Source organism: Rhopilema esculentum, chromosome 5, assembly GCF_057945365.1.
Source record: "Rhopilema esculentum isolate cy_ngs chromosome 5, ASM5794536v1, whole genome shotgun sequence".
NCBI lineage: Eukaryota > Metazoa > Cnidaria > Scyphozoa > Rhizostomeae > Rhizostomatidae > Rhopilema > Rhopilema esculentum.
In genome coordinates, this window is record NC_142819.1 from 3,618 (window position 1) to 30,377 (window position 26,760).

The 26,760-nt window shown below is 35.3% G+C and overlaps 2 protein-coding genes and 1 long non-coding RNA gene across 4 annotated transcripts; 2 read left to right on the forward strand and 1 right to left on the reverse strand.

Moving 5' to 3' along the window:
• Window positions 1-3,409: 3,409 nt before the first annotated feature.
• LOC148960166 (uncharacterized) lies at window positions 3,410-4,720 on the forward strand (the record flags this gene model as incomplete). The annotated part of the gene is given in 2 exon segments (XM_089108552.1): window positions 3,410-3,654; window positions 4,143-4,720. Coding segments are annotated over 2 exon segments (525 nt in total), but the record flags the coding sequence as incomplete, so codon positions are not given.
• Window positions 4,721-6,400: 1,680 nt separating this feature from the next.
• On the forward strand, window positions 6,401-11,340 carry LOC135687139 (uncharacterized). Of its 2 annotated transcripts, XR_016145348.1 has the most exons (3): window positions 6,401-6,896; window positions 7,185-8,948; window positions 9,266-11,340. XR_016145348.1 is itself a non-coding variant. In XM_089116270.1 (2 exons), exons 1-2 carry the CDS (start codon window positions 6,540-6,542, stop codon window positions 7,404-7,406), a joined length of 579 nt encoding a protein of 192 aa, XP_088972396.1. In that variant the 5' UTR covers window positions 6,401-6,539; the 3' UTR covers window positions 7,407-9,184. The 2 variants fall into 2 exon arrangements, 1 of the variants encoding a protein (XP_088972396.1); XM_089116270.1 differs by lacking the exon at window positions 9,266-11,340 and having other exon boundaries at window positions 7,185-9,184.
• A 1,143-nt stretch (window positions 11,341-12,483) lies between these two features.
• LOC135687937 (uncharacterized) lies at window positions 12,484-14,446 on the reverse strand. The gene is made up of 3 exons (XR_016145349.1): window positions 13,623-14,446; window positions 12,879-13,135; window positions 12,484-12,617 (listed from the first exon to the last, which is right to left on the reverse strand). It is a non-coding gene; the product is annotated as an uncharacterized LOC135687937 (long non-coding RNA).
• Between the last annotated feature and the right edge of the window lie 12,314 nt (window positions 14,447-26,760).

A 26,760-nucleotide genomic window follows, 5' to 3' on the forward strand; every position in this document is an offset into this window, starting at 1 on the left:
ATGTAGAATGACTTTACCATGTCAGTATCGTCCATCAAGATATCTACATCTGTAATTTGGAAGCTTGCCATCTCTCACGACGAGACTTGACCACCTTTTTCTGTTAGGATTCGAGAGCAGACTAAGGATAATTGGCAAGGTGTGCTCTTTTATAGCTGTCAAAAGTAACACAGTCAGGGGGGAGGGTAGTAAAGATAAGTTGAATTAAGGCTGGTTGTTCTGATTTGTTTCGAAATATTCAAAATTTAATCTCAAATTATTCGAATGTGAGCATAAAATTTCTTAAAGGGCGTTTCACAAGATTGTTCGAGATTGCAATTTACAGTAGCTCAGCCTTAGCTTGCTCTTAATTTTTGACCAATTCTGAGGCTCGTGTTCTTATAAAATTGTACTGATAGAAAATAAGTGAACTTGGGGATGTGCTGCAAGCAAGCGTATACTTTTTCGGACTTCTAGTTTAGCAAGGGTATTTTTTTGCTAATTTTGTCAAGCCAAGGTGTAGTCAAGGGTATCATATTTGCCAATATTAGTCTAGAGAACAGCTTTAGGAAATAGGAATTTTGTCCAAGCATTCCATTTTTATTGATATAAATGAAACAAATCCACCTTTGACAATTCCGAGAAATCTGCTAACTTGAATTTGACAACTTTGAGAAATCTGCTAACTTGAATTGCTAGAAAATGAATCTAAAAGAGGGTTTCCCTTTTCAATATTAAACTATACCAAGGATAACATTTTTGTATAACTTGGTTGAGCCAGTCTAAATTGCTCTTGACCAGTGTCCTCTAATGTGTTCGAAAACAAGAGAAGGTATTTGTTTTTTTGGGTCTTGCCATAATGTTTTAGCTGATAATTAAAGGTCTGATTAATTTGATACCTCAAGGTGAATTTTGATAACTGCAAATGAACCCCAACCCCCCTGCATTTCTGAATGTATATAAGATGTCAACGTGACTCCCAGGAGCACCAACGACACTGTGGCAAAAAGGGTGTATCAGTTTATCCATGCAGCGGAGATCATTTTAGAAAAATAGGATTTACAAAGATTTTGGGGAGATTTTGCCCAAGAGGATTTTCATTGCCCAATGCGACAAAGAACAATAAGATGCGTAAAACCTCTTCAATTGATCACAACTAATCATCATTGTCAGCTCTGGATCAAACTATGAAATTAAGTTAACACTATCTATTGTTTGGTCCCTGTTATACTTGATGTCAGGATGAAATTTTCCTTTTAAAACAAAAAAGAGTCATTGCGAAAGATCTTTAAACTATGTATATATATATCAATTTAAAGTACCGATTACCTTTGTTTTGGGGTATGACATCCGCAAGTGTCAAAAAAGTTTTTTGCTTGCAAGATTTCTCGTCATTCTAATTTGTGAGTATGTTTTATCGGAGGAAAGTTTAATGGTCAATTTATTTTTGCGATTTCGTGTTTGGAACCGTGAAAATATCCAAATAAATGGTAAGTGTTTTCCAACAATGGCTAGAAATTGATAAGTGGTGGTTCCAATGCTCTTAAACATATTTAGTTAGTTAAAACCGTAAATCTTATTTGACTCATCAGCTTCTTAATGTCTTTTCATTTGCTTGCGGCATAGCTGCTAGTTACCATAAATCCTCAAATTAGCCCCCTGGGTGCTTTCTATATTTTTGATATTTTTGAATGAGGGTTAGTTCGAGGGGGGGGGGGGAGGGTTGACGAGGGGGGACTTTTAAAATTGTTGTACATATTAAGAGGACCTTATTAAAAGACCTCGTTTATTTTGTAGATATTTCTTCATGAGCATTTAATTAATTATTACCAAATGTATGAATTTGTTATGGTAATTCAATAAAATGCCAAAGGCAACCTCAAATGGCAAAAATTAATCAAACTGAGGGGTCCAATTCGAGAATTAATGGTAGCATTGGGGGCTTATTCGAGGGGGGCATATTGACAATTTTAGTTCTAGAGTGAGGGCTTATTTGAGGGTAGGGGCTCTTTTCAAGAGGGGTGGGCCAATTCGAGGATTTGCGGGATGTCATTTTAAGCAAAGACTCATAACTGGCTAAATCATTCAATGGGAAGTCCTATCACGTTAAATGTTTTTGAAATCATCGCAATAAAATGCTCGAAGATAGAATGCGACTGGAAGAGGAGTCAACTGTAAATGGTTGTATGTAAACTTTGTAACGACTGTAATTAAACTATTTTTTAAATGTAAATCGATGGTATTCGTCTCTTTCAATATTTTTACACCTGCTTGAAGGTCCTCTTTTTGCTCCTTGACAATTGCTTCATTTTGATAGAATTCATCAAAAAGGTATAGAATGCGTGGATATGGAACCTCTACGTACTAGCCTGCGTGCAGCCTCTATTGTTAGATGGAGGGGAGGAGGAAACAACGCAAATCTGCTGAGTAGAGTCTGCGCATCAGCATGCAATTACTTGTTCCAAAGAACCATATTGTAAGAGTACTTCATCTTGCATAACCCGAATTGTACAGCTTTTTCAAGTTCAGAAGGCATAGATAGATAGATAGATAGATAGATAGATAGATAGATAGATAGATAGATAGATAGATAGATAGATAGATAGATAGATAGATAGATAGATAGATAGATAGATAGATAGATAGATAGATAGATAGATAGATAGATAGATAGATAGATAGATAGATAGATAGATAGATAGATAGATAGATAGATAGATAGATAGATAGATAGATAGATAGATAGATAGATAGATAGATAGATAGATAGATAGATAGATAGATAGATAGATAGATAGATAGATAGATAGATAGATAGATAGATAGATAGATAGATAGATAGATAGATAGATAGATAGATAGATAGATAGATAGATAGATAGATAGATAGATAGATAGATAGATAGATAGATAGATAGATAGATAGATAGATAGATAGATAGATAGATAGATAGATAGATAGATAGATAGATAGATAGATAGATAGATAGATAGATAGATAGATAGATAGATAGATAGATAGATAGATAGATAGATAGATAGATAGATAGATAGATAGATAGATAGATAGATAGATAGATAGATAGATAGATAGATAGATAGATAGATAGATAGATAGATAGATAGATAGATAGATAGATAAACTTTATTTACAGAGGATAAACATGATTAGCCTAATAACTAATCTTCCCCAGGGTCCTCTCTACTAACTACAAAATAAGAATATAATACTATTATTTTTAAGTGTCCTTTAAGTTTCTAAAGAGCCTAGTAACAATTTTGTTAAAAGTAAAGTTTAAGTATTATCTGAAACATATTTGCTACAGCGCACCGACTGGCCACGGGAAGTCCCTTATTTTTCAATCGATTCCACTAATAGCTGACGTTCTAGCTGACAACGTAGTTGGAACAAGTAACATTTTAGTGATTACTGTCTCTTATGCACGATCAAATCAATTATGTGAACACACAAATTGAACTGTCTGCTGCTGGGATCTTCAAGGGCCAAGCTGAAAGTGTCCTTGCTGTCAAAGAAGATGGAACTTACAGCATTGTTAACACTTCACCAGATTCTATTTTGCCGTCCTCACGTCGACGACGCATCCTCAGTGGGAGTAGATTTGCCGATTGTTGCATTGGCATTGTTATTGACGAAGCACACTGTATCAGGCAATGGTAAATTTTTCTTGAACTGAATGTGTCATGCATTTTGTCTACTGCTAGCTAATCAGGAAGTGGAAGTATCGATCAGTCATTAAATACGTATGACTTGCCTTGAACCAATTAATGTGGAGTTTTATAAAATCCTGACACTTTTCATCACTTCAGTTAATTTAATTCTGGAAATATAACCCTCGAGTATCAATGTTACATGCCTTTTCATGTGTTTGGATGTGTGAAAAAACCCAGGAATAGACACCACTTTTATATAAAAGGCAGTTTTAAATAGATGGTTTCCGTATAGGGGCTCTCACTAAAATGCTTCCTTGGGTGTTGAAATTTATTGCATTAATGTTGAAATTTCCCATTTACAGTAGCTGGTTTCTGTGTGGACAGCTGGACTTTCCATGAAGACAATGATAATATTTTCGATTAGTGAACTGCTCTTACCTACAAAGCAATGTTGGCAAAACAATATACTGTGAATTCACTTTGCTTTTTAGGAGCCAAAGCATAGCATCCAAATCTGCCTTCAGAAAATGGTTTGGCATGATTGGAGAAGTCAGATCTTTGCTACCAAAAGTAGTTCAGATGGCAGTTTTCTGCAACCAAACTGCAAACAAAGCAACAAAGCAAAGCATCACTGATGTTTCAGGAATTGATTTATCTAATTCATTTTTCCTAGAAAAATCTCTAGTGAAGGAAAATTTGCAGTTTATTGTAAATATGTTGGTAGTGCTATTCCGCTTTTTGAAATATTTGCTGGCCTTGTACAAGAAATAAAAAAAAGGCATTGAAACAATTTAAGCTCTCATCTTTTGCCAAACTAGAAATCAGGTAGCTTTTATCTGGAAAATGTTTGTTATGGAGCTGGGAGAGAAGCTGTACAAAGACAAGACAGAGAATGCAAGAAGAAGGTTGGTTGAGATGTATCATGCTGGAACTCCAAAAAAAGGAATTCATTTTAGAACAAATGAGAGATGGGAAAGGCCACACCCGTATTCTATTGTGTACCATTGCCTTTGATTTGGACATAGACTGCAAAGGGGTGCACAGAAGTATTCACTTTGGCCCATCAAAAAATTTAGAGAATTATTTGCAGGAATGTGGCAGGGCTGGCAGAGATGGGACTGTCAGTCATTCATGTTTGTTGTACAATGGTTTTACACTATTAAACAGTGAAAAGGATATGAAAGATTTTGTTTTTGCAAATGTTTGCAGGCGTGCTTTACTTTTGTCAAGCTTTCCCAAGTCTTCAGGAAATATATTTCAAAGAGGCCCTGAGAATGCTGGCTGTAAATGTTATGATATATGTGCAAAAGCATGCAAGTGTCAATCAGATGATTGTAGTAGAAATACATTTGATTTTCTGACTGCAAAAGATATCAATGCAAATACTGAGATGGCTAAGAAGCGTTCTGTAACAGATGAAGAGAGAGATTTGGTAGAAAGCAAAATGTTGGAATACAAGGAGTTACTGCAGCATGCCATTGTTCCCAATCTGAAAACAGTTTCATACCCAAATGTTTTATTCCTGTTCACTGACTTTCAAGTCAGACAGGTACGTAGCTCATGTGAATTGATGTTCACAGTAGAAGATGTAAATATGCATATTGAAATATGGAGGATGGAGGATTGTTTAAAGATATTGAAAATGGTAAAAGAGGTGTTTGAAGACATAAATGAACCACTTTCAGGAAGTGCTATAGAAGCATCACTACTTGATGATACAGATAACAGATAACAGAATGCTTTAGGATTCTGTTGTAGATGACAACTCTTTTGCATGACTTTTAGGTTTAAAAGAATAATTGAAAAGTAACTATATATACCGTATTTCTCTTTTTTAACATGACAGTGTTTATAAAATTCCAAAAATTTTGGATCCAGCTTTTATTGGAGGGAGGTGTTTATTAGATAGAGGCATTTATATCTGTGTCAATGCTTTATTACTTATTAATAGAGATAATATATTGTACTGGGTGTCCCAGAAAAAAGTATACAGGTTTAGCAAACTCCTAGGATGTGAATGTAGTTAACTGATGGCTAATTGCTCTGCAAAATGTTACTCAGCAGTATAAATGCCAAAATACCAAAGCTCTGGTTTGGAGGTTATTAAAATTTGACAATTAACATGTCTGCTCTAAGAGTGGTGAAACCAACAAAAAGTTTTGAGACTAATTGAAGCCATAATCACATCACAGTATACCTAATTTCTTGCATCTCTGCACTTGAGCATGAAAATGCAGATTTACATTGCAGTGTATTGCTTTCAGCACTGTATACTCAATTCTTAGTCCTTGGGGAAAAAAGCCAATTTTTGCCTGACAGACTTTGGCCTAACAGAAATATCTGAATTGTTAAAATTTCCAAAATTTTGAAGGAAAATTATAATTTTTCAGTTAACGTTTCTCAAATATTTTGTATTATAAACAAAGTATTTTGCACTTGGCAGTAACATCTGTAAGATGCAAAGTAAAGATTGTCAACTAAAATGCTTTGGGTGGACCAGCAAAACCACAAAGCAATTTTTGACTGTCAAAATGAAACAACTCTTTAAAATTAATAACTGACAACACCCCCCCCCCCAAACACAAACACAAAATCTTCTATGTTATTAAAGTGCCTCTCCACCTAAAATCTTTTATGACGCTCATCGATAGGATACTAGACATACATTACGTCAATCGACACTATTTCGCAATTGGACTTATAGTTTTTGTTTTCTAATGCGTCAAAGTTGTAAATATTGACGCATTACGTCATCAGTTTCGATTCAGCGCCGCGCTGCGAATGAATGAAAAGTGGCCTCGGTCGAATGTTTCTGACGTCATACCGGGAACCAAAAAAATGTATATAAGGCCAGCACACATGAAAGGCTATTGAAAAACTAAATCAATATGCCGGCAAGGTGCATTTTACCAACTTGCAGTAACATACCCGATAAGAATCGATGTATTGCACTTCATCCAGTGCCGTTTTACGACGATGATCGCCCTGAGGCTAAAAGAAGACGCAAGAGATGGATCGACTTCATCAACTCGAAACGGGCTGATCAGTGGACACCATCTGAACATTCGGTCATCTGCTCTGCACACTTCAGCCTAGACAGTTTCACTAGGAAAATTTTGCTCCCAGGGACATGCCCACGGCTTATTACTGATGAAGTTGGGGTAGTACCGTATCCGACAATATTAGAGTCAAACAACACGGCGAAAGACAGAGAAGGAATGATGACGGACCGAACGCGAAGAAAGGTAGGGGTTATAGAAACCACGATATTTTCTCCAGTGTTAGATTTACCAGGGTAGTCGTCTAATGAAATATATTCGAATTTATTTAATTTTTACATCAATGTGGCCAAATAAGATCATTAATCTATTTGCGGTGTGTTTCTTTTCATTGTTAGATTTACAACAACATTTTGGCCTACAGGCCTAAATAAAAATTAGCTACCGGTATTTCAAAGTTAGGCAATGTTTTGTGTCGTATTTGTAGCAGATTTTGAACGAGAGCAATAAGGTATTATTTTTTTATATTGTTAGGTCCTGAGAGGGTCTAGAACAATCCCATTGGGCAAAGCCAAAGGGAATTCTACCACGGATTCAACCATAGGCCTAGATAATCTCGCTGCAACCGACGAACAGCCAAATGTTGCTGGTCATTCAATGGAAGACGAAAACTACATGAATAGTGAATCATATAATCCAGAGGTATTGAAGAAAACAATTATTCAGATTTCTATCGTTAAATTTGTTTTTAATTAGTAGATTTTCATGATTTTGCACACTTGAAAACACGCCCCCCTGTAACTCTTGCACCTAATTATTTTCTAGGTACAACAACATCAAATTCCTAGTGTCAGCAACAAAAAAGCTTGTCTCAGCTGCATTGCTCTTTTAAAACAGAATCGTATTGCGAGGAATCGAATCGTCACTTTAAGGGTACTGTTATCAAAACAAAGACTGAAAAATCAAAAATTGACAAGTAAGTTCAAACAAATGTACTATGTAAGTATTGAAATCAACGACGTCAGAGAAGGGTGGGTGCGGCATCACCGTGTCAGAAATTTTTAAATATTGAGCAAGAAGAAAATCAATTTTTATCATAGTAAGGTTTTATAAAGGATAAGAAAAAAACTGACACGTTTTTAAGTCGCACATTTTTTCGGAGAAATAAACGTTGCTAAATGCTATAAAAGAAGTAGCCTTCAAGAACCCGGTTTAGCCATAATCAGCCAGGAAAAATATTCTTTTCTCAAATCTGTAAATAAGTTTTTGTTAACATTCCATAATTACCAGGGCAAATAAAATAGAAAAAATGCGGGGGAGGGTCTGGGAGGAAGCCTTAGAAGCATGGGCGGATTCAAATGGCAAGAAGTGGGTTGTTAGATTATGATTGGATTCTTGTCATAATCTTAAGGTGACTAAAAAATGATGGACACGTCCAATTTCAAATTCAGCTTTTATCTCTGAAGAAACTTTAAAAAAAGGTGGGCATTTTTGCTAAACAAACTTGAAACAAAAAACTGCACCAGTCAAGCCCTTCAATAGGGAGAGAGGTCTAGGGATAGAGGGAGGACTGAAAGAAAATCCAGTTTTGGTATTATGGTACGAATAATTTTATCACAAAATTTTTTTCTACAATGTAGGTTTTTGTTTTTCCTTATTATTTCCCGAATGTGTAATTGATTCTGTTTGATCCAGAAGTTTCTTGCATTCTAAATGGCTTCTAAATGGCTTAAATCTTTCTACAAAGCTTTTCAGCTTAATTTGGCCCTTCAAATTTCAAGGCTTCTGTTTCACTTTTCTCTCTGTGACAAAAGCTGTGGAAAAAATGTCCAAAGTCCAGGGATACCAACTCCCTCCTTCCTGAAAAGATCTGAACAGGGCTTTGCCCCTCCACTAAAGTGCTACCATTATAGCCTTAATTGAGGTAGCAACCTTGTAAAGAAGAGTGCAAATATAATATCATAAAATTGCACAAAGAGCACTGAAAAGCCTATTTTGGAACTGATGCCTATTTAATACTTAGGACGGATCATCACTGGAATCCAGCCATTTTTATTGTGGTGAAACATTGAATTCAGGGAGAGTGAGGAAAACAAAGAGGTCACCTAAAAAGAGCGATTCTACAAAAATTATGTTCGGTGATCTTCCAAATGAAGCTGATAGTTCTGAGGAAAGTGATAATGAATCATTGGAGGAGCATGATTTTGATTGTGAGGATGAAGAAATGTCAACCTATGAACCATCTGATCATTCAGACACAGAAAGCGATGTAGAAAGTGACACAGAAGAGGCTTCTAGGTAAATAAATTAGTACCATTTATATGTGAAAAATGATTATATAATACCCACCAATTTAAAATTTGGTTTAGTTGTTGCAGACATTACTATGCCATTACTTTTGCTTTGATGAAGCCCCATATGCTGAGGTAAAATATTAGCTATCTTTAATCCACTTGTGTTTCATTGTTGTTTATTATCTGCACATTGCAGTGTTTCTTGTTTTAAACATTACTATTCTATGCAGTTTTGCAGATAATTAGCAAAGAAAACATACCTTTCAAATTGTTTAGTCAAGTTATGCATATGTTTTAAATTTACTTCATTCTGAAACACAGGTTCTTAGCTACAGATGGAAACCTCCGGACAGAACCAAAATTCATCTCATTTTTGGTTCAAATTATGTTGCTCTTCAAGTTCTGTCATTTCTGCAAGAGTGACAACACTAACATTAAAGCAACTAAATGTGGAAGAATGCTGATTGTTAAGAGCCACTGTATTAACCAAGCATGTCTGAAAGAAGATCTTTGGAGAAATCAACCGAAAATGACTGGAACTAACATACCGGCCGGCAACTTCCTGCTCTGTATGTCAACATTGTTAGCTTGGGGCTCAATCTCAAAAGTCAGACAGATTTTCAATCACATGAATCTTTGCACAATCTCGTTCACAACTTTCTTTAAACACCAAAGGGTAAACATGTCAAAATATTAATCAAATTTGCTATTTGAAGCTAATTCTGTTGAATCTAAAATGAGTTGATGCCCCTACTTGGAAATTGATTTTGTTATATTTTGAACCAAAAAAACTGGTTAAGTAATAGTCTCTCTTTATTTTATGACTAAAAACTTCATCCTTGTAGAAATGTGCTACACTATAGGGTTCATTTTTTACTATAAGTTTCAGGCAAAATGCTAAGTGGATCACACAAAATTACAAAGAGGGCACATATGTAGGCCAGGGAAGTAGAGTGGCAAACAAAACAGGCTTAAGAGTTAGAATATTTTCTTGATTATATAACAAAAGTTTCTTATGAAAGTTTCAGTACACAAAAGTTTGAATTGACAACCAATAGATAACATACAAGTTTTTTTTCCTGGAAAAATAATTTTCAGCTATATATATCCACTGGAAAGTATATCAGGCTGGTCTCCTTAGAGCACTCAAAGACGAAAGCAATCCTGCTGTTCTAGCCGGAGATGCCCGCCATGCAACATGGGTCACAGTGCAAAATATGGCACTTATTCGGTTAATTCATGCTCTCAGTCGGCTGTGATGCATTTTGATCTTGTGCAGGTAACAATTTAATAAAAGACTGTTCTTGAATTTTTTTTGCATTTATATATACAACATATGAGACGGGCGATTCAGGCATGCAATACACGAGTATCTACTTCGAATCATCCAAAAATACCTATGATATTATACTTCCTGTGATAATACAGAAAAGCCCATTTTAATACTTTGTACATAATTTACATTCCAGAGAAATCAAGCTGGTAGCAGCAGTGCTATGGAATTATATGGATTCAAACTCTGTCTAGAGACTTTACTGAGAGATGTCGCATTTTCCAAATTTGTCTCAGATCGCCACATAGGCATATCAAGCTTTATACAAGAGAACCATCCAGAAATAATTCATCGTTATGACATCTGGCATGTTGCAAAAAGTATGTTTAACAGCTTTCTTTGTATAATTGCCTTGCAAACGTTTTCAAAGAGTGTTTTCTTTTTTGTTTATTATTATTCACAACTTCCTTCCATTATTAGCACAATTGCAAATCTTACCATTATTAACACATTTGCAAATCTTATAATTTTTTATTTTTGACTTCAGAAGTGAATAAAATGTTAACAAAACTTGGCAAAGAAAAGGGTTGTGAAGTCACCAACGAGTGGATACGATCATGTGTTAATCATGTGTATTGGAGTGCCACAACAACCGTGGATGGGAATGATGATGTGTTAGTTGCCAAGTACAAAGCGTTTTTAAGCCACATACTAAATAAGCACGAGAATCTACGCGACCCATTATTCAGTAGTTGCAGTCATGGTCCAGATTTAACAAAGCGCAAATGGTTGTTAAAAAGTTAGTTATGAAAATTGCTAAATTTTTAATCATTCGAAAGTAGAAGCTCGTTCAATGTACAGTACTAATGCAAATCTTACACCTGTCTGCCATTTTATCAACATGTCATTTAACTGCAGATTCTGATGCATACGAAAAAGTCTGCAAAGCCCTGACAAAGCCAGGATTCCTAAAAGGCATAAAGGAGCTTTCAAATGATGCGCAGACTAGCTGTTTGGAAGGTTTTCATTCTGTAGTCAACCAATTTGCACTAAAGATGATTTGTTATTTATATGTTGGAATGACTTCAGGTAACAAATTAATATAAAAGTCAGTTTTGATAAAGATTCAGAATCCGTGAAACCAAAAGGTTTTTTTACAAATATTTAGAGATTTTAAAAAAATTTATATTAGCTTCATAAGATGTAAATAAAAACTTCAAATAACTTTGTATATACTTTAAAATATCAAAATTGGATAATTCCAGGCATGTTCTAGCTGCAATACATTTCAATTATAATGTCAACCGTGGTGTAAAAAGAAAGAAGAATGGGTCTGTGCAGATTAAAGTAGCCTACCCAAAATTCAAAAATGGTACCGCAACAGTACGTGATGTTCCAGGGGCACAAAATTTTGGTAAGAATTCCTTTTTTAAATTCTCAATTAACATTAAACTTAATTTTCTGAAAGTTTTCTAATAACACATTTGCTTTTACAGAATTTCACTTTGACTCAGTAAAAAATCTAATACAGCCCTGCTGCAGTTAAGGTTATAATTTTGAATTAAATAAAAACAAATGGCAATAGACAATCAAGGAAATTTGAGCTTCAGAATTAAGGATTCTCGCATTCTGTATAAAGGAAACTCTTACTGAATTATATCGACAGATTATGTGGAAGACATTTATCAGACGATCCTTAATGGCATCAAGTCACCAACAATGTTACAGGATGCTTCAAATGAGTTGAAGGATCAAACACCTCCACCCATGAACTCTACACTCGAGAAACAGCCACGAATTCTAGCTGTTGAAAAGCATACTGCGAGAAAAACATTAGTTGCTACTGATGTACCACTAACAATGCCAGGTCAGCAATTGTTTCATAACCCATTGATCAAACATATTCTCGGTTAAAATCATATTATAATGATAAAAGCATCATTCTTAATCCATGCTCTATAATCTTGTTTTGCAGAGCAAAAATATGTTACATACATACAATCAGATACATACAATGTACCTCTTAGCATTAAGAAACTTCTTCTTTTTCATGACAGTTAACCAAATTGTACAAACTGCAACAAAGCAAAGATCAAAGCCTCAATGCTCTGTTTGTAAGCATCCGGTGAAAGGACACAAGAAAGTCGACTGTCCAACCAATAAATAACATTAAAATTGTATGGTTGAGAAAGGTATCAAAGTATCTGGGAAAAGAATTTACTTTTGGAAACTTAGATTTACTCTGAACTATTACTCTCAAACCCCTTTGCATTTCCTGCCAAAACTGAAAATTCTTGTCGAATTGCATTATATGCACAGGCCGGCAAGGGAATTCTTTTGTTTCCAAGACGACCGTGTATCAACCTCGTGAAGGATCTGTATGAGATACTTCGTAGGAACCTGAAGGAAAAAGATAACACTGAATGATGTTTATTTTGTAATGAAAACTCACAACACAATGAAATATATTGAACCATATAAAAAACCATCACACATTAGATTTAATTTTAAAAAAAGGAAAACAAATCTATGGTACCCTTAACAACTTTAGCCTTATGAAAATAGAAAATGTGTTAACTGTATATAAAACTCTGTTTACTTTGGATACATATACTTGTGAAAGTTCAATTTGTTGTTTGAATTTGAAAAAAATGCACTTACTTATTTTCAAATCCAGTACGCTTGTATCTTGTTTTGTCTTTTTTTCAAAGCTCTGTGCTATCACCCCTAAGGACCATTTATTGAGGCACACTGGTTTAAACCCAGGGTGCTCAACCACACATGTTGGAGTCTGTTCGCCAATATCTTGCCTTACTTCTACAGTTGTCAATGATGATATACAACCTTTAATTTCAGTGCAGCATTTGCATTGTCTAGCATTGGCAAGTCTGTCTAAAGCACAGTTTCCACATTTGCATCTAAAGAAAAAGGCATAATCCTTATAGATCTGAGGCAGTTATCCGTAACTATTTACAAAAACATTTATATTACAATATCTCTAGGTATTCACTTTTGGATTATGTAAATTACGTACAAAAAGGGGAATATGGCTCAATCAAAGACCCACAAGTTTTACTTTTCAGGAGGCCCCTTCAACCAGTTTGTTATTTGAGGATATAGTTTTCGATAAATACTTTGATTTTGGAGTAAATTGGTTTAATTTGCACCTCGTATTTCGGTATTCAAGTATTTAAGGCTCGAATGTAGAATATATGAAAAATAAGCCCTAAGATGCCAACGACTCATAAATTCAACTTAATTAGATTCTTAAATACATTAATATGAGATGGAAAAACACTCATGCCCACATTCGAATATATCGTTATTACTTTGGTCTGTGCCTATCTATTCCGGTTTGTAGAAATACGGTATCTAGGGGTAGAAAGTCTTTGACTATAAACTCACCAAGAGTCCAGTTGCTCAATGCCTTCAAAACGTCTCGATAAGATGCTTTCTTCTTCTCGACTTTCCTGAATAGCCCTTTCATAATTTCGAACGTACTCTTCGTCCACAACGGCATCGTATTCGAGTAGGCCATTATCATCGTCCGTACTTGAATCGACATTAGCGGCCGCGGCGGCACCTATTTCCTCGTTTCCCTCAACCTCTATAACAAAATTTCTTCAGACTCATAATCATAACTACCATTCGCATTAGACACATTGCTTTCGGAAGAAGACATGGTAAAATATTGGAAAGATTGAACAAAGTATGCACAGACACGGTCTTCGTCGAGATACGATTCCAATATGGGTTCCCGGTATGACGTAGCTAAGGCTCATTCCCAGTCCACCCTTAAAACGCGGTACTGCATCGCGAGGGGTGTGAAATAAAACCCCTATATTTCTGAATTTCTTTGCAATTACACAACGAAAAATGGTTTTCTAACTTCCTATGTTCATTGGTCTTTTGTTTTCATAAACTCCCTCCAAGGTGAAGGGGCACTTTAAGCAAAGAAACAAAATTGGTCCCCATTTTTACAATCTGATCTCTATCATACTTCCTTTTATATTTCGGTTGCATTTTAAGAAAGTTATATTTCTGAAGCTACACAATTATGCTTTGTGATGCATTCAAAGTCATCTTCTTGCCCTGTTCATCATGATCTTCTTTTTGTGCTGCATTCATTATCCAAGCATACATACCATGCAAATCAAAGTCTTCTAGAAGAGATTCTTGCATTCCATCAAATACCTTGTATGTTCTACCACTTCTCATAAGGTTTTGAACAATTTTCTTCAAGTCCTTTTTTGCTGATGTTTCAGTGTGCTTACCTGACCCTTTATAGATATCACACCTACGGTCAAGTTGTCCACTAATTTTTTTGCTACTGTCACAGCTTTCGCAATCCGATCAACTGCTTTTTTATTTGTGCTGTTTGGTCCCAGGGACTTTATTGCATTCTTCATGAAATTGTTGTTGTGCTCTATCATCAAATCCATGGGTATATTGCTACCACAACTATCTTTGGATTTGTGGAATCTATTCCAGATCAATCCATGAGCATCCTTTTGGAAAAGAAAAGCCTCAACTTGAATGATGAGGTAAAGTGCTTCAAGAGCATACTTTCCACTCCTCGGACCATCAGCTCTCAAATATGGGAGCATAAATTTCCAGCACCTTACAAGTCGTGCACCATCTCCCTCTAAAATGGCATCGTAGAAATTTAGAACAATAGCACCAAAATCCAAAAGTGATCTTTGGTAGTTAAACATAGCATCAATATCACTGTTCTTTTTTTCAATTTCATCTCTTCCTTTATATAGGCAATGTTATTTTTCATTATCCAATCTTGCCTTGCCGTCAAAAGTAAAAGCCTTGCTACAACCCACTTCTCTACAAGCAAAGCGGACATCTTGTGTTTTGGGATTCACTGATTTGAGCCAATCTGAGTATGCTTTTTTTTTGCAAGAGATCTCCATTTTTATCGGCATTCAATACATATTCATCTACAACCCTGCTGCATAATCCATGGAAATATTCTCTCTTTTTTGGATTTGCTAAAAATATATTTTGGTAAGGTCCCCTCTGATGGTTGCTCTTCTATATCCTTTATGCCAAGAATCACTAAAAATGCAGCAACAATCCTTGCATGGACTTCAAGAAAAAAAAATTCTTATTTGCATCAAAGCGCTTTGACACATCAGTGACAACATTTCGGCGGTTTACAAGAGGTCTATCACTAAAGATTGTGCACTTGGCCATCACTGATTTTGCATTATAGAATTGGTCATATCCCAACTGAAAATAAACGTGAACATACGTTTAGCAATGTGATGTAATCTGCAGTATTTTGTAAAGTGCGGGAGAATCTAGTTGTAAGTTTCTGTTCCTCCTTCTCCATATGGTATATATACATAGAATACTTTAGGTATAATTTGTGTATCACTCTGGTTGTGTTTCATATTCTAGAAAAATTAAAACAAAGAGTTGTTGATCACATGATTCTAAGAACACAAGATTCTAAGTGTAGCAGACAAAGAACACTGTGAGTTATTAGTTAATAAAACAAAATTGATCGACTGGAAGGGCTACTTGAACTAAGGGCTACAAGGGAAGTAATAAGGGATATTGATACTGAGGATGGAAGTTCCTTTCTTTGAAATTTCTCCCTCAAGTTCAACTGCTTTCAACTGAGCTCGCCTAAGAACATAGAAGAGCACCAGGTTCATTGTGTAGAAATGAGTGATTAATTGCTGTAATTTGCTAAAATTTCTCCTGACATAATTACATTGGTTAATACATACTTGCAAAACCTTCATTCCTGCATGAAAATCTCCAACTTTCAAGTGTAAGCCATCAAGCCATTCAACTTCGTCAAAGCCATTGCTCAACTGTAGCAAAACATTCACTCCTCTTTCACTCTTTCAACAGTTCCTTGATCACCAACAATTGCAAGCGAACTGCATTTCCCATCATTGCAAGGGACATACTTTGAGTGAATTTCCTTCAATATTTTCTCCATCTCTGCTGATTTATTTGAGTTTGTATAAATCATTCCAACAAATTTCTAGAAGGGGAAAAGAAATCTTAAGAGATACTTCAGACAGTGTCCAAAACATAAAAAGAAAAAGTTATGGTGGATACAGTACCTGCATTGGGGCTAACAACAATAAGTTGACAGGGAACTTCTTTCTTTGATAGCTTATAAAGTAAAAGGGACAAAGCCAAATTAAAGATTGATAAACTTATGTTGCAATAATGAAAAGTGATATACATCAAAGACATCAATATGGAAAGCCCTTGAAAATATGCTCGATGAAGATGGTCCATCTGATATCATTCTTTAGATGCCATATTCAATATCAAACAAGGTCAATCATTTACTGTTTTAACTAAATGAAATGTATTTTTAATCATTGACAATCATTACTGTATGTATGACACACAGTTTATGCCTGGCACGCAAACATGACAAGAATTCTTCACACACTGGTTTTGACCAATTGCAAAAATGAATCACAAGAATTTCACTAGAAATATTCTTGATATTTTATACTTAGTCTTTCACAGGAAAATCATGTTGATTTTTTCAAGATCTGTATGGTAGAGCTCAACTGTTTGCCATATTCCTATTTAGTATATATGTAATAGATTTTATCACTTACAGTGTCTGTTCCCCTTCTTTTCTGAGCAGAATATGCATGCTTTATATGCTGAACAGTAGCATCCTTAAACTTTTCAAGACATTTGATACTGGCACAAGCAATCTTGCCACACAAATCAATATAATTCTCACGTTGCTTTTTGTGATTAGTGATGTTTGGAAGCGCCATTAAATTTTAAGCTTATCCATCTTGAATGGAAATAGTGCATTTATTGCAGCGCATCTGGCGTTGTTTCACTTTTTAACGTTGATGTTTACTAGGTATAGTGTGCACTTGTTGCAGAAAATATACCCATTACCGTGGCCGTACTGCATCCTTGTGGGAAAATTGGGGGGTCCTAATGAACCATCACAAAGTGGCATGAAGTTTCTTTTGGATAGAAACATTCCAATTTTCCAAATTCTAGCTGGATGTTGTCAGCAGCTGTAAAAGTTTGACTCCGAATGTTATAGGGCATTTAAAAAGACATTTGCAATTTTATTGACGATATATAATCTAGTCTCTCTAGTCTCGGTCATCTTCCCAAAAAATGTCGCTTTATGAAGTAAATTCACCTTCAAATGAAGAATGAGCTTCAGCTACCCCTAACTGTGCATCATGACCTTCTTGCAGCTTTCGTGCCAGAAAAACAAGATGCATGTGAATGCCAAATTTCATTCTTTTCACCTGGAATTACAATTTATCTTCTTATTTGATATTCTTATCTCATCACTGCCCCCAATCGATTGCCCTGGTTTTGATTTGGTTGTTTTGATGTTTCAAAAAGCAGATCGAATGGGAAAATTCTTAAAGATCGAACAGGTAATTTGCCTTCAGAAAAAAAATTGCCCTGGCAAAAATTGAAAATGTTGGGAACTTGCCTTTAATTCCCGTGACACTAAAATAATTCTCAAGGCAAGTCACTTAGGCCCTTGCTTATTGTGTCCACACGTTCACCGATGTTTTTGACTAACCTTTGGGAGACGAGCAAGAGATTCTTTAGTGACCATTTCTATATGCTCACTAGCATCCGACTTATTTCCTTACAGTAGATGTAAAATCACAATACACAAACATTTCTCAAGATGAGGATATCAAAGCATCCATCAATGCCATTAAAAATCATCATGGGGAAACAACTCAGCGGCATATAAAATGGTGATATTTATTTTCAAACATAATTTTATAACCTTTACACTCACTTTTTTTTCATAATAACACAAGCCCTTAGATTGGTCAAAAGTGACAAAAAGTTAAGAACATTTTAGCCTGATCTACTGTAAAATGTAACTTTGAACACTGTTTCATCTAAAAATGGAGGAGTGTTTTCCCATCTAGGGACCATTTTCTGTGAACTTTCAAACGCTGCAAGCCAGTATAGGATGTTTTACTCATTTTGTTGGCAATTGAGGCTTGAAAACTTCTCTAAAGCGCAATAGCTAGCAATTATACTGCTCTCACCCTAATAATTTAAGAACAAATTATTCTAGCCTCAGATTTTTGAAAGAAATTAAGATGGACCAACCTGCACTTCAATTTACTGGTTTTTATAAAAAAAGAGTGTAATGGAATGATAAATTTTATTGACCTCTCTAAAGGCACCACAGTGGGGAGACCCTTGATCCTAAAGATCCTTAATATTATTCAAAGCCAGGCTACTTTCACTTTTCAAGAGATAGGCAGTCATTAAGTTGCAAAACTATTAAAATGCCTGGATGGCTAGAAATCTCCTGGTGAAGATCAAATTCTCCCAAAGCTTGTATCCTTGGCTGCAAATGAACTTACAAATACTTTAACTACTTCAATAAACTGTAGCATTCGAAATTTTCGTTTCCCAAACGATGCAAAGAAAGCGGCAGTTTGCCCACTAGATAAAGGGGAATCAAATTGTACATTAGAAAGAAATTTCCGCCCAGTTAGTGTTCTCAATACCTTATCAAAGAAATATGAAAAAGTCTTTAAAAATCAATTGGCTCAACATTTAGATTACACGCTTTTAGTCTTCATTACTGCGTATCGACAAACGTATGGAACCCAACATGTTTTGATACGTTTGATAGAAGACTGGAAGACTAGCCGTGACAATGACTATCTCGTTGGTGCAGTCTTAATGGGTCTTTTGAAAGCTTTCGTTTGTATCCCACATGATTTGCTTATTGCCAAACTGCATGCGTATGGATTTCATGAAAATGTTCTACTTTTGTTTTTGTAAATTGTTCTACTCTTTTCAAAAGGTTATGTCTGGTGTACCCCAGGGCTCTGTGCTAGGACCAGTCCTGTTTCATTTTTACATAAATTACTTATTTCTATTCACAAAAAAAGCAACGCTCCATAATTATGCAGACGATAATACACTTTGTTATTTTTCTAGAAACATGCGTGATCTTGTAAATACCTTGCAAAATGAAATGGGAATCGGCTTATCATGGTTAGAGCAAAATGAAATGATTGCAAACCCTGAAAAATTTCATGCTATAATTCTTAGGAAAAACAAGACAAATACTAGTGGAGAACAAATGATCATTAATAGTAAAAAAATTCAATCTGAGGAGACAGTGGAGCTTTTAGGAGTAACGTTGGATTACGAACTTGATTTCCATTTACATATTTCGAATCTTTGCAAAAAAGCTGCAACACAATTGTTTGTTCTTAAAAGATTAAAGACGTTTGTTGGTTTCAAGGAGAAAAAGGTTCTTGTCCAGAGCTTTGTATATTCCACTTTCAGTTATTGTCAATGGGTCTGGTATTTTTCATCGTCTAAATCATTACAGAAAATTAAACAGATACAAGAACGTGCCCTGAGATTTATCTTTAATGATCATACAAGTTCGTATAACGATCTGCTTGAGATGGCAGACAAATGCACGATGCTCGTCGCTCGTCGAAGAATTCTATGTATTGAAATATTCAAAGCAGTAAAACAGCTAAACCCACCTTTTATGCAGAGTATTTTTAAATTACGTTCGTCAGATTATTGATTAAGAAATCCGAATAATTTAGCTCATGCTAGACCTAAGCAAACAACATTTGGATCCAAAAGTCTTATGTCAATCGGGCCACAGATTTGGAATGGCCTACCCGACGAGTTGAAATCCGTATAAAATTTTAAGAGTTTTAAGAATCTAATAAAACAATGGGACGGACCGAAGTGCAAATGCAGTGCTTGTCAGTTTTTGCCTGAAAATGCAATGTAATCTTTAATTTTGATTCCATAATTTCTTTTTTTGTACTAGCTGGTAGTTATATCCTATTTTGATTAGTTAACATTGTATATTTATGTATATATTGTTAGCTATTGTTTCTTGCATCGAATTGAAATAGATTTTCAACCCTGGGAATATTATTTGAAGTTGTTTGAAGCTGATAAAAATATAAAAAATTTGGCGATATGAACATTTTTAAATTCACTTTCTTTTTCATTTTATTTTTCATGGAAATTTATTTATTACTTTGTATTTAGCTTACAGATATCATCAGTTTTTAGATCACCTTCTGGCCTTGCAGACGTAATATTAATTCGAAATTTTTATATCTGTATAAAATGCAAGACATACGCAGTAACATGATGAATCTTGTTTACATCGCTGAACCTTTCCAAATGTACGAGTTCGCAAATATTTGATCCCCCTGAATGAATCAAATTGACAGTTACAGGGTTTTTTTCAAATCCACAAAGTCAAGTAATCATCAATGTTTTGATTTGCATGCTCAAAACTTTCTTTTTCCGGCTAAAAATCGCGCACACTGCACAAGAAGTCAGGATCGTGCCACCACAAATTGTTTTTTGTTAATTTTGAAACCTTCATAATATTATAATATGATATAATGAGGGATAAAGAGGCCATTGGCCTATTAAACCCTTTGGCGTTGGTTTTAAGCGTATTCATAGTTGTACTTCTCGTTCCGCAAAAATCCTCAAACTCAATAACTGACTTCGCATTGACTATGTTTGCTGGCAAATTATTGCCTTCGTCTATTACTCTGTTTGAGAAATAGTTATTCCTCATGCTCGACGATGAAGCAAACTTGAAAAGCTTGAGATTGTGTCCTCTCGTAACTGAAGTACTTCGTTCAAAAAATACTTTACTATCAGTATCGACCATGCCGTGTAGTATTTTGAAAGTTGTAATCATATCTCCACGTCTTCTTCTATTGCTTAATGTTGGGAGATCGAGGAAAAGTAAGCGTTCCGTGTACGGTTTGAATTTGTGTTACTTTACATGGATTCCAAACTGGCACACAGTATTCAAGGATTGGCCTAACTAGGCTTTTGTAAAGAGCATTGAAGGTCTCTCTCTTGGCGAATTTCATGGTTCTTTTAATGGACGCTAAAACACCGCAAGATTTTTTTGCATTTTTTGCGATGTGTTTGTCAAATTTGAATTTGTTGTCAGCTATAATTCCAAGTTCTCGAATTGATTCAACTGATTTAATCATCGTATCTGTTTGTGTTAAATCATCTGGTATATAATATCCATTTCTTCGATTGGAGCTACCCAAGTGAAGTACACTGCACTTATCACTGTTAAACGGAAGCTGCCATGTTTTTGACCAATTTTTGTGTGATTCAATATCATTTTGAATATGTTGCGCTTGGTAGTTAGAAGGAGAATACATTTTCGTATCATCAGCAAAGATCTTGACTTGACAGTAGTTTATGTTATCAGGTAAATCGTTTATATACAGCAAGATTTGAAGCCATTTAATATAACTCTCTGTTTCCTACCAGTTAAAATACTCTTGATCCAGTTTTATATGTATCCTTCAATACCATACGACTTGATTTTGGTAAGAAGATATTCATTCCTCGAGAAAGAATATCTGCGGGGTTCAATTAAGTGGGATAATAACGCCACTGCGCTCGGTTTTGGACAAAGGCATTTAAAACCTTTCCTTCACTTGCCATCCATCAAAGTGTAATTTTAGAATCGGACCAGCGGTTTTTTTACTCTTTCATCAAACAAGCAAGAATTAATGCAGCTATCAGTTCTAAAGGAGGGTTTGTCTCACCTCCTATTGGCGCGATACGTGTTTTAGTCCATCATAACTATGACGTTATTTCACCTGATCATAGATGGCAGACAACATAAACACAAGCACCGTAACCTCTTTGTTGATGCGTTACAAAAACCGTTCAAATCACTGACATTGATATCTGATATTGAAATGTCCTTTCTTAGGTAATATCTGTTAACAGTTAGGCGCCCTGTTTCTTTCATGTCGTTTGTAATAGCCTTATAATCCTTCAAGATAGAGACATCATTCAGCGAGTCCCAATTATTATTTTCTTTGCACAGCGCTTGAAAAAGCAATTTCAAAGGGTACAATTGCTAGACTAATAAGTCTGAGTGGGTGAAATATTTTAGCCTTTGTGGCAAGAATATTATCCGTGTTTCGTAATATGTTCCTTCGCAGTGGAACCCAATAAATAATTAAACTTGTATATTAACGTGTCCGATTTCGAATTCCAAATCATACCCAAAACATTAATCTCTTCGGTTTTACCGAATAACATTGCCTCGTAGAATTTTCCAATTCTGTTTCGACAAGGTCTTTATTTCTAGCCTCATTTTCGATTTTGTCAATTTTGTTCAAAACTTGTTCTAAGTTTGAGTTCCATTTTCGCATGGTAAAACCCTCTTGTCGAAAACGCTCCTTTAATTTTTGGCACAACGCTATCGCATTTTCTTTGTTTTGTGTACCCATTACAAAATTACAATAATAGAGAGAGTTTTTCACAGTGTCGATAAACAGTTTATCGTCCTCGTACTTTGCAATATGGTGTCTTACGATAGCATTTGAACAGAATGGTGAGCCTAAAGCTCCGAAACAAACGCGAGCAAACTTATAAACAACAACGTTTTAGCTTTAATACCTATTGATTTATTATCCCAGAAATTCTTCAATTTATTTGCAATCTCAGAGTCATTTTTGTCAACGACTAATGTATCAACTCTCATAACATAAGAATCATTGTCACTTACCAGACCAGATGGACCAGACAACACCCATCCTAGTTTCATTTGAAGCGTGACCGGTTCATCTGCCTCTCTGCATACAACTTCACCGCTTACAAATATCCAAAATTCATCTACCAACACTTGCATGGGTTTATCCGGGTTTTCTGCGTCATTGTGATCGATATCGGCCAAATCTAGACCTCCTAATTATGGGTACCTCTGTACGACTTCTGGAATTCGCTGGTTGCTTATGGCAGTGCAGATAAATGCATTTCACGCTGATCTTGACAATTTCGCACTCACTCCCTAACCTTCGGTGTGGAATCTCCAAAAGTTTTTATTGAAAGTCTATCCTTTCCAATAACGGGTAACTGTAACAAACGCTTTAATTCTTTCGTTATGTAGCTCTTCTGGCTCCCCAAGTCAAATACGAACCGAACACTTTTTTTCCGCTTCGTCGCTTCGCAATCCAGGCACCTTAACCTTTGCATGCGCCGTCTGCAACAATATAGTGTTCCTTGTGCTTACGTTCATGTTTGTGGTCACCCATCTAACATGTTCTAATATGGATAATTCAAGTTTTCTAAATATTAGAACTTTGGATTATCAAATCCCTGATGATCATCCATACCATCCCATGGTTTAGAATTGTTGGAAGTGCCGTTGGTTCTACTCATTTCTATATCATTACGTCCTACATCCTTTCTTCGTCATTTCCTTTTCATCCACGGCACAATATGGCTGAATCTGGTCGTGCAGTTCGTTATGAAAAAATTTCGGATCTTCAGCGTAGTATTTTGCTGAAGTTTTATCGACAAGGTATGACGAATACTGTGAAGGGAATGAATGGATTGATCAAGGAAGCTGCTAAGGAAGCTGAGCTTGAAGTTGACAAAGTTAAAGTGAGTAAATGTTTAGCACATCACACATTGGAGGGTCTAAACGTGTTTGAAAATTCTCAACTCCAACATAAAAAGGGATTAATTTTATGGTTTTTAGACTTCAGTAAATGTTACCAATATTTGAAGAAAGGGAGCACTGTAATGTATTATCAAATAAAGTCAAACAAATAAATTCAGAAAATATTTTGACCTGTGCTTTGACCTATGACCTGAGAAAGTTTTATGACCAGTCTGAAAAATGGACGACGGCCTATGAGGGGTCATCGACGCGAGCGATTTTTGTCGCCGTCGAAGGGGAAAGGGGGAACAAGCTCCTTGCCATGCCCATTTCTCATTAGGGATGTTTAGATTCAAGAAAGTCTTTTAAGCAGACGGCACATGTTTTCTGAAAAAATTAGATAAGGTTCACCAAACAAAATTGCGGCAGGTAATGATCGAAACTTATTTCTTTGATAGTCAAATAATAGCTGTGAAATATTCCTCATTTAGAAAAATCCTAAAGCCCATTGTCAATTAGAATCAGCAAGATTAGTTGATTCATCACTTTTCTGAAAGATTAGTTCATTTGTTATTTTTCATTCCCAAAACAACCATTTCATAGGAAAAATAATAAAGTGAGCAAGTATAAGGTAATACCTTTATAGGTAACAACTTGGAAGAAAGTAATGCCATGGTGTCACAAAACTTGAAAAGTGAAACTTGACTTTCCATTAAAAAATGGATGCCATTTTCATAAACTGTTGATTGAAGGCAATGGTAGGCTTTTTGCTACTGGCAGGCCACAATCCCAGTTTGAATATCTGTGCAGCTTCTGTTCCACACCCACAATAACGGATTTCCTTAGTATTTTGTCTTCCTGTTATAGAAAGGAAAGACCTGCCAAGTTGAATAAACACTCAACTAAAGATGAAAAATATTTTGGACTCGTTATCCAACCAAAAGTAAGAAATCCAAAACAAGCAAAATGATATTGTCTTATATGTGCTTTAAAATTTATCTAAAGGTATCCTTAGAATCAAACCTTGGTACTCAAAAAGTATAAAAAGTCCTACTTTTGATAATATAAATTGTTGCTTTACCAGGCTTTACCGGCAACAACAATCTATTGTGCACAAAACTCTAAAGCACAACTTGACATTACAGCCTTGGAATTATCTCAACTTCAACAACCTTTACAAATCAGTTCCAAAGTTTTATTTATAGATAGAATTTATTAATACAATTTCATATCAGGTTTTTTGTCATCTGATTTTTCTTAGAGCCAGGCCTGCTTTACAATACTTTTGATACCTTAGTGTACTGATCAATGATCAAATGACATTGGTTTGCAACTGAACTGATGCTGGTAGTAATTGTAATTTTGATGTAGCAAATTCAGGAGTGTCTTGAAAAAATATCAGGAGTGTAGCAAATTCAGAAGTGTCTTGAAAAAATCTGTGTGTGAGTGCACAGCAAAGCCCAAATATTCTGACTTTCCCATGAAATGCAAAAACCTTTGTAGGTCTGTGTTGTGTTTTTCGCCTCAACAGACATATAAGAACAAAAAAATAACAACTGTTTTCGAATACTAAACTTTCAACATCCATACCGTACAAAAACAACTCAAAGAACAATGCTTTTGAAAAAGTATGTTACGTTATAGAATTGGTGTTCACTCGTGCATTTTGATTAACACCTTTAAATAAAGCGTCTTTTCTAAAACTACAACAGTTTGAACTAGCTATTAGTCTAGCTTCCCATTTATTATAGAAAGATAGAAAGATCTTATCTTCTCTCTAATCAACAACAGTGAATGGCAAGAAATTTTTAAAAGTAGGATCAGGTGAGCACAGAGAAATGGATGCTACAAAGGTTCTTATGCAAACAGTTGAGGGTTACTCTTAAAAATGACTTCCCTTTGAGGATAATTTTTAACATTTTAGCTTTGGTCTTTTTCGACTCTAACTGGATTACCCTGTTAGGCCATAATGGGAGTACCGCCCCTTCTCCAGGTCTGAAGATCACATAATAGGTTATATAATACTTTCCCGCCATAGTGTAAAATACTTCTTAGAAAGGATCGCATTACAAAACTGATGTTTCAACAGTGGCACACCTTGACCTTCAAAACTAGGGGGTGAAGGGCAAGGCAATCAAAATTTGCTGTGAAAGACATTGATTTAGAGAATATTAATTGCCATTTCATCTACCATCTGATGATTTTTCTTACCAATAAACGAAAGTTAAAATCACTGAAAAGCATTGGTTTAAATTGTCCACCCTGTAAAAAAAATTTTACTATTGGCACTTCATTAATTCAAAAAGCTGTCCTAGAAAACAATGCAAACATGCATGTATATTTGTGCCATGTCACAAATAATGTATATACAGGTTGCCATTTGGTTTTGAAACTATTACAGCAGGCACATTTAACCAACAATGCAAAGAACAGAAACAATTTCCTAAAGTAGAGTCACAAGCCTGCATCACTTTATTGGATAGTTAAAGTGATGCAGAATAAAAGGCTGGACACCTAAATGACAAAATCCCCAAAATAAGCTGAGCAATTTTGCATGATACGGCATCTCACAATCTAAATATGACTTTACAGGCACCATAGAGCAGGGGGAGGGGAAGGCTTTATACATTCTTATAGATACAGTCAGGGGTGTGATGCTAGGGGTCTCATGGGGCTGATCCTCCTTTGTTAATGCCAAAAATTGGCAAATTTCTATTTTTGCTATTGTTTTAGCAACATTTTGTGTAAGATCCCCCCTTGTTATTTTGATAGCACTACACCAATGGATACAGAAAGTCATCAAATAAGCCCCCGGGGGCATTCTTAGCTCCTGCCAGGTATCTGTCCCTAATGAATGTCCTGGAATTATTTATCATTATAGCAATTCAGTTCTTATACTCTCACTAATAAACACAGCAACTGGCCAACATGAGGAATACAGATACTAGAAAAACCACTTTATATTCCAGTTGAAGTTATAGTAACTATATCATTAATGGTCTAGTATTATAGCCTAAAAAAAGTATTATAGCCTATAAATTTCTATAGACTATTTGTTATTAAATTTATTTGCTTAAGGCGTGTTACAATAACAGT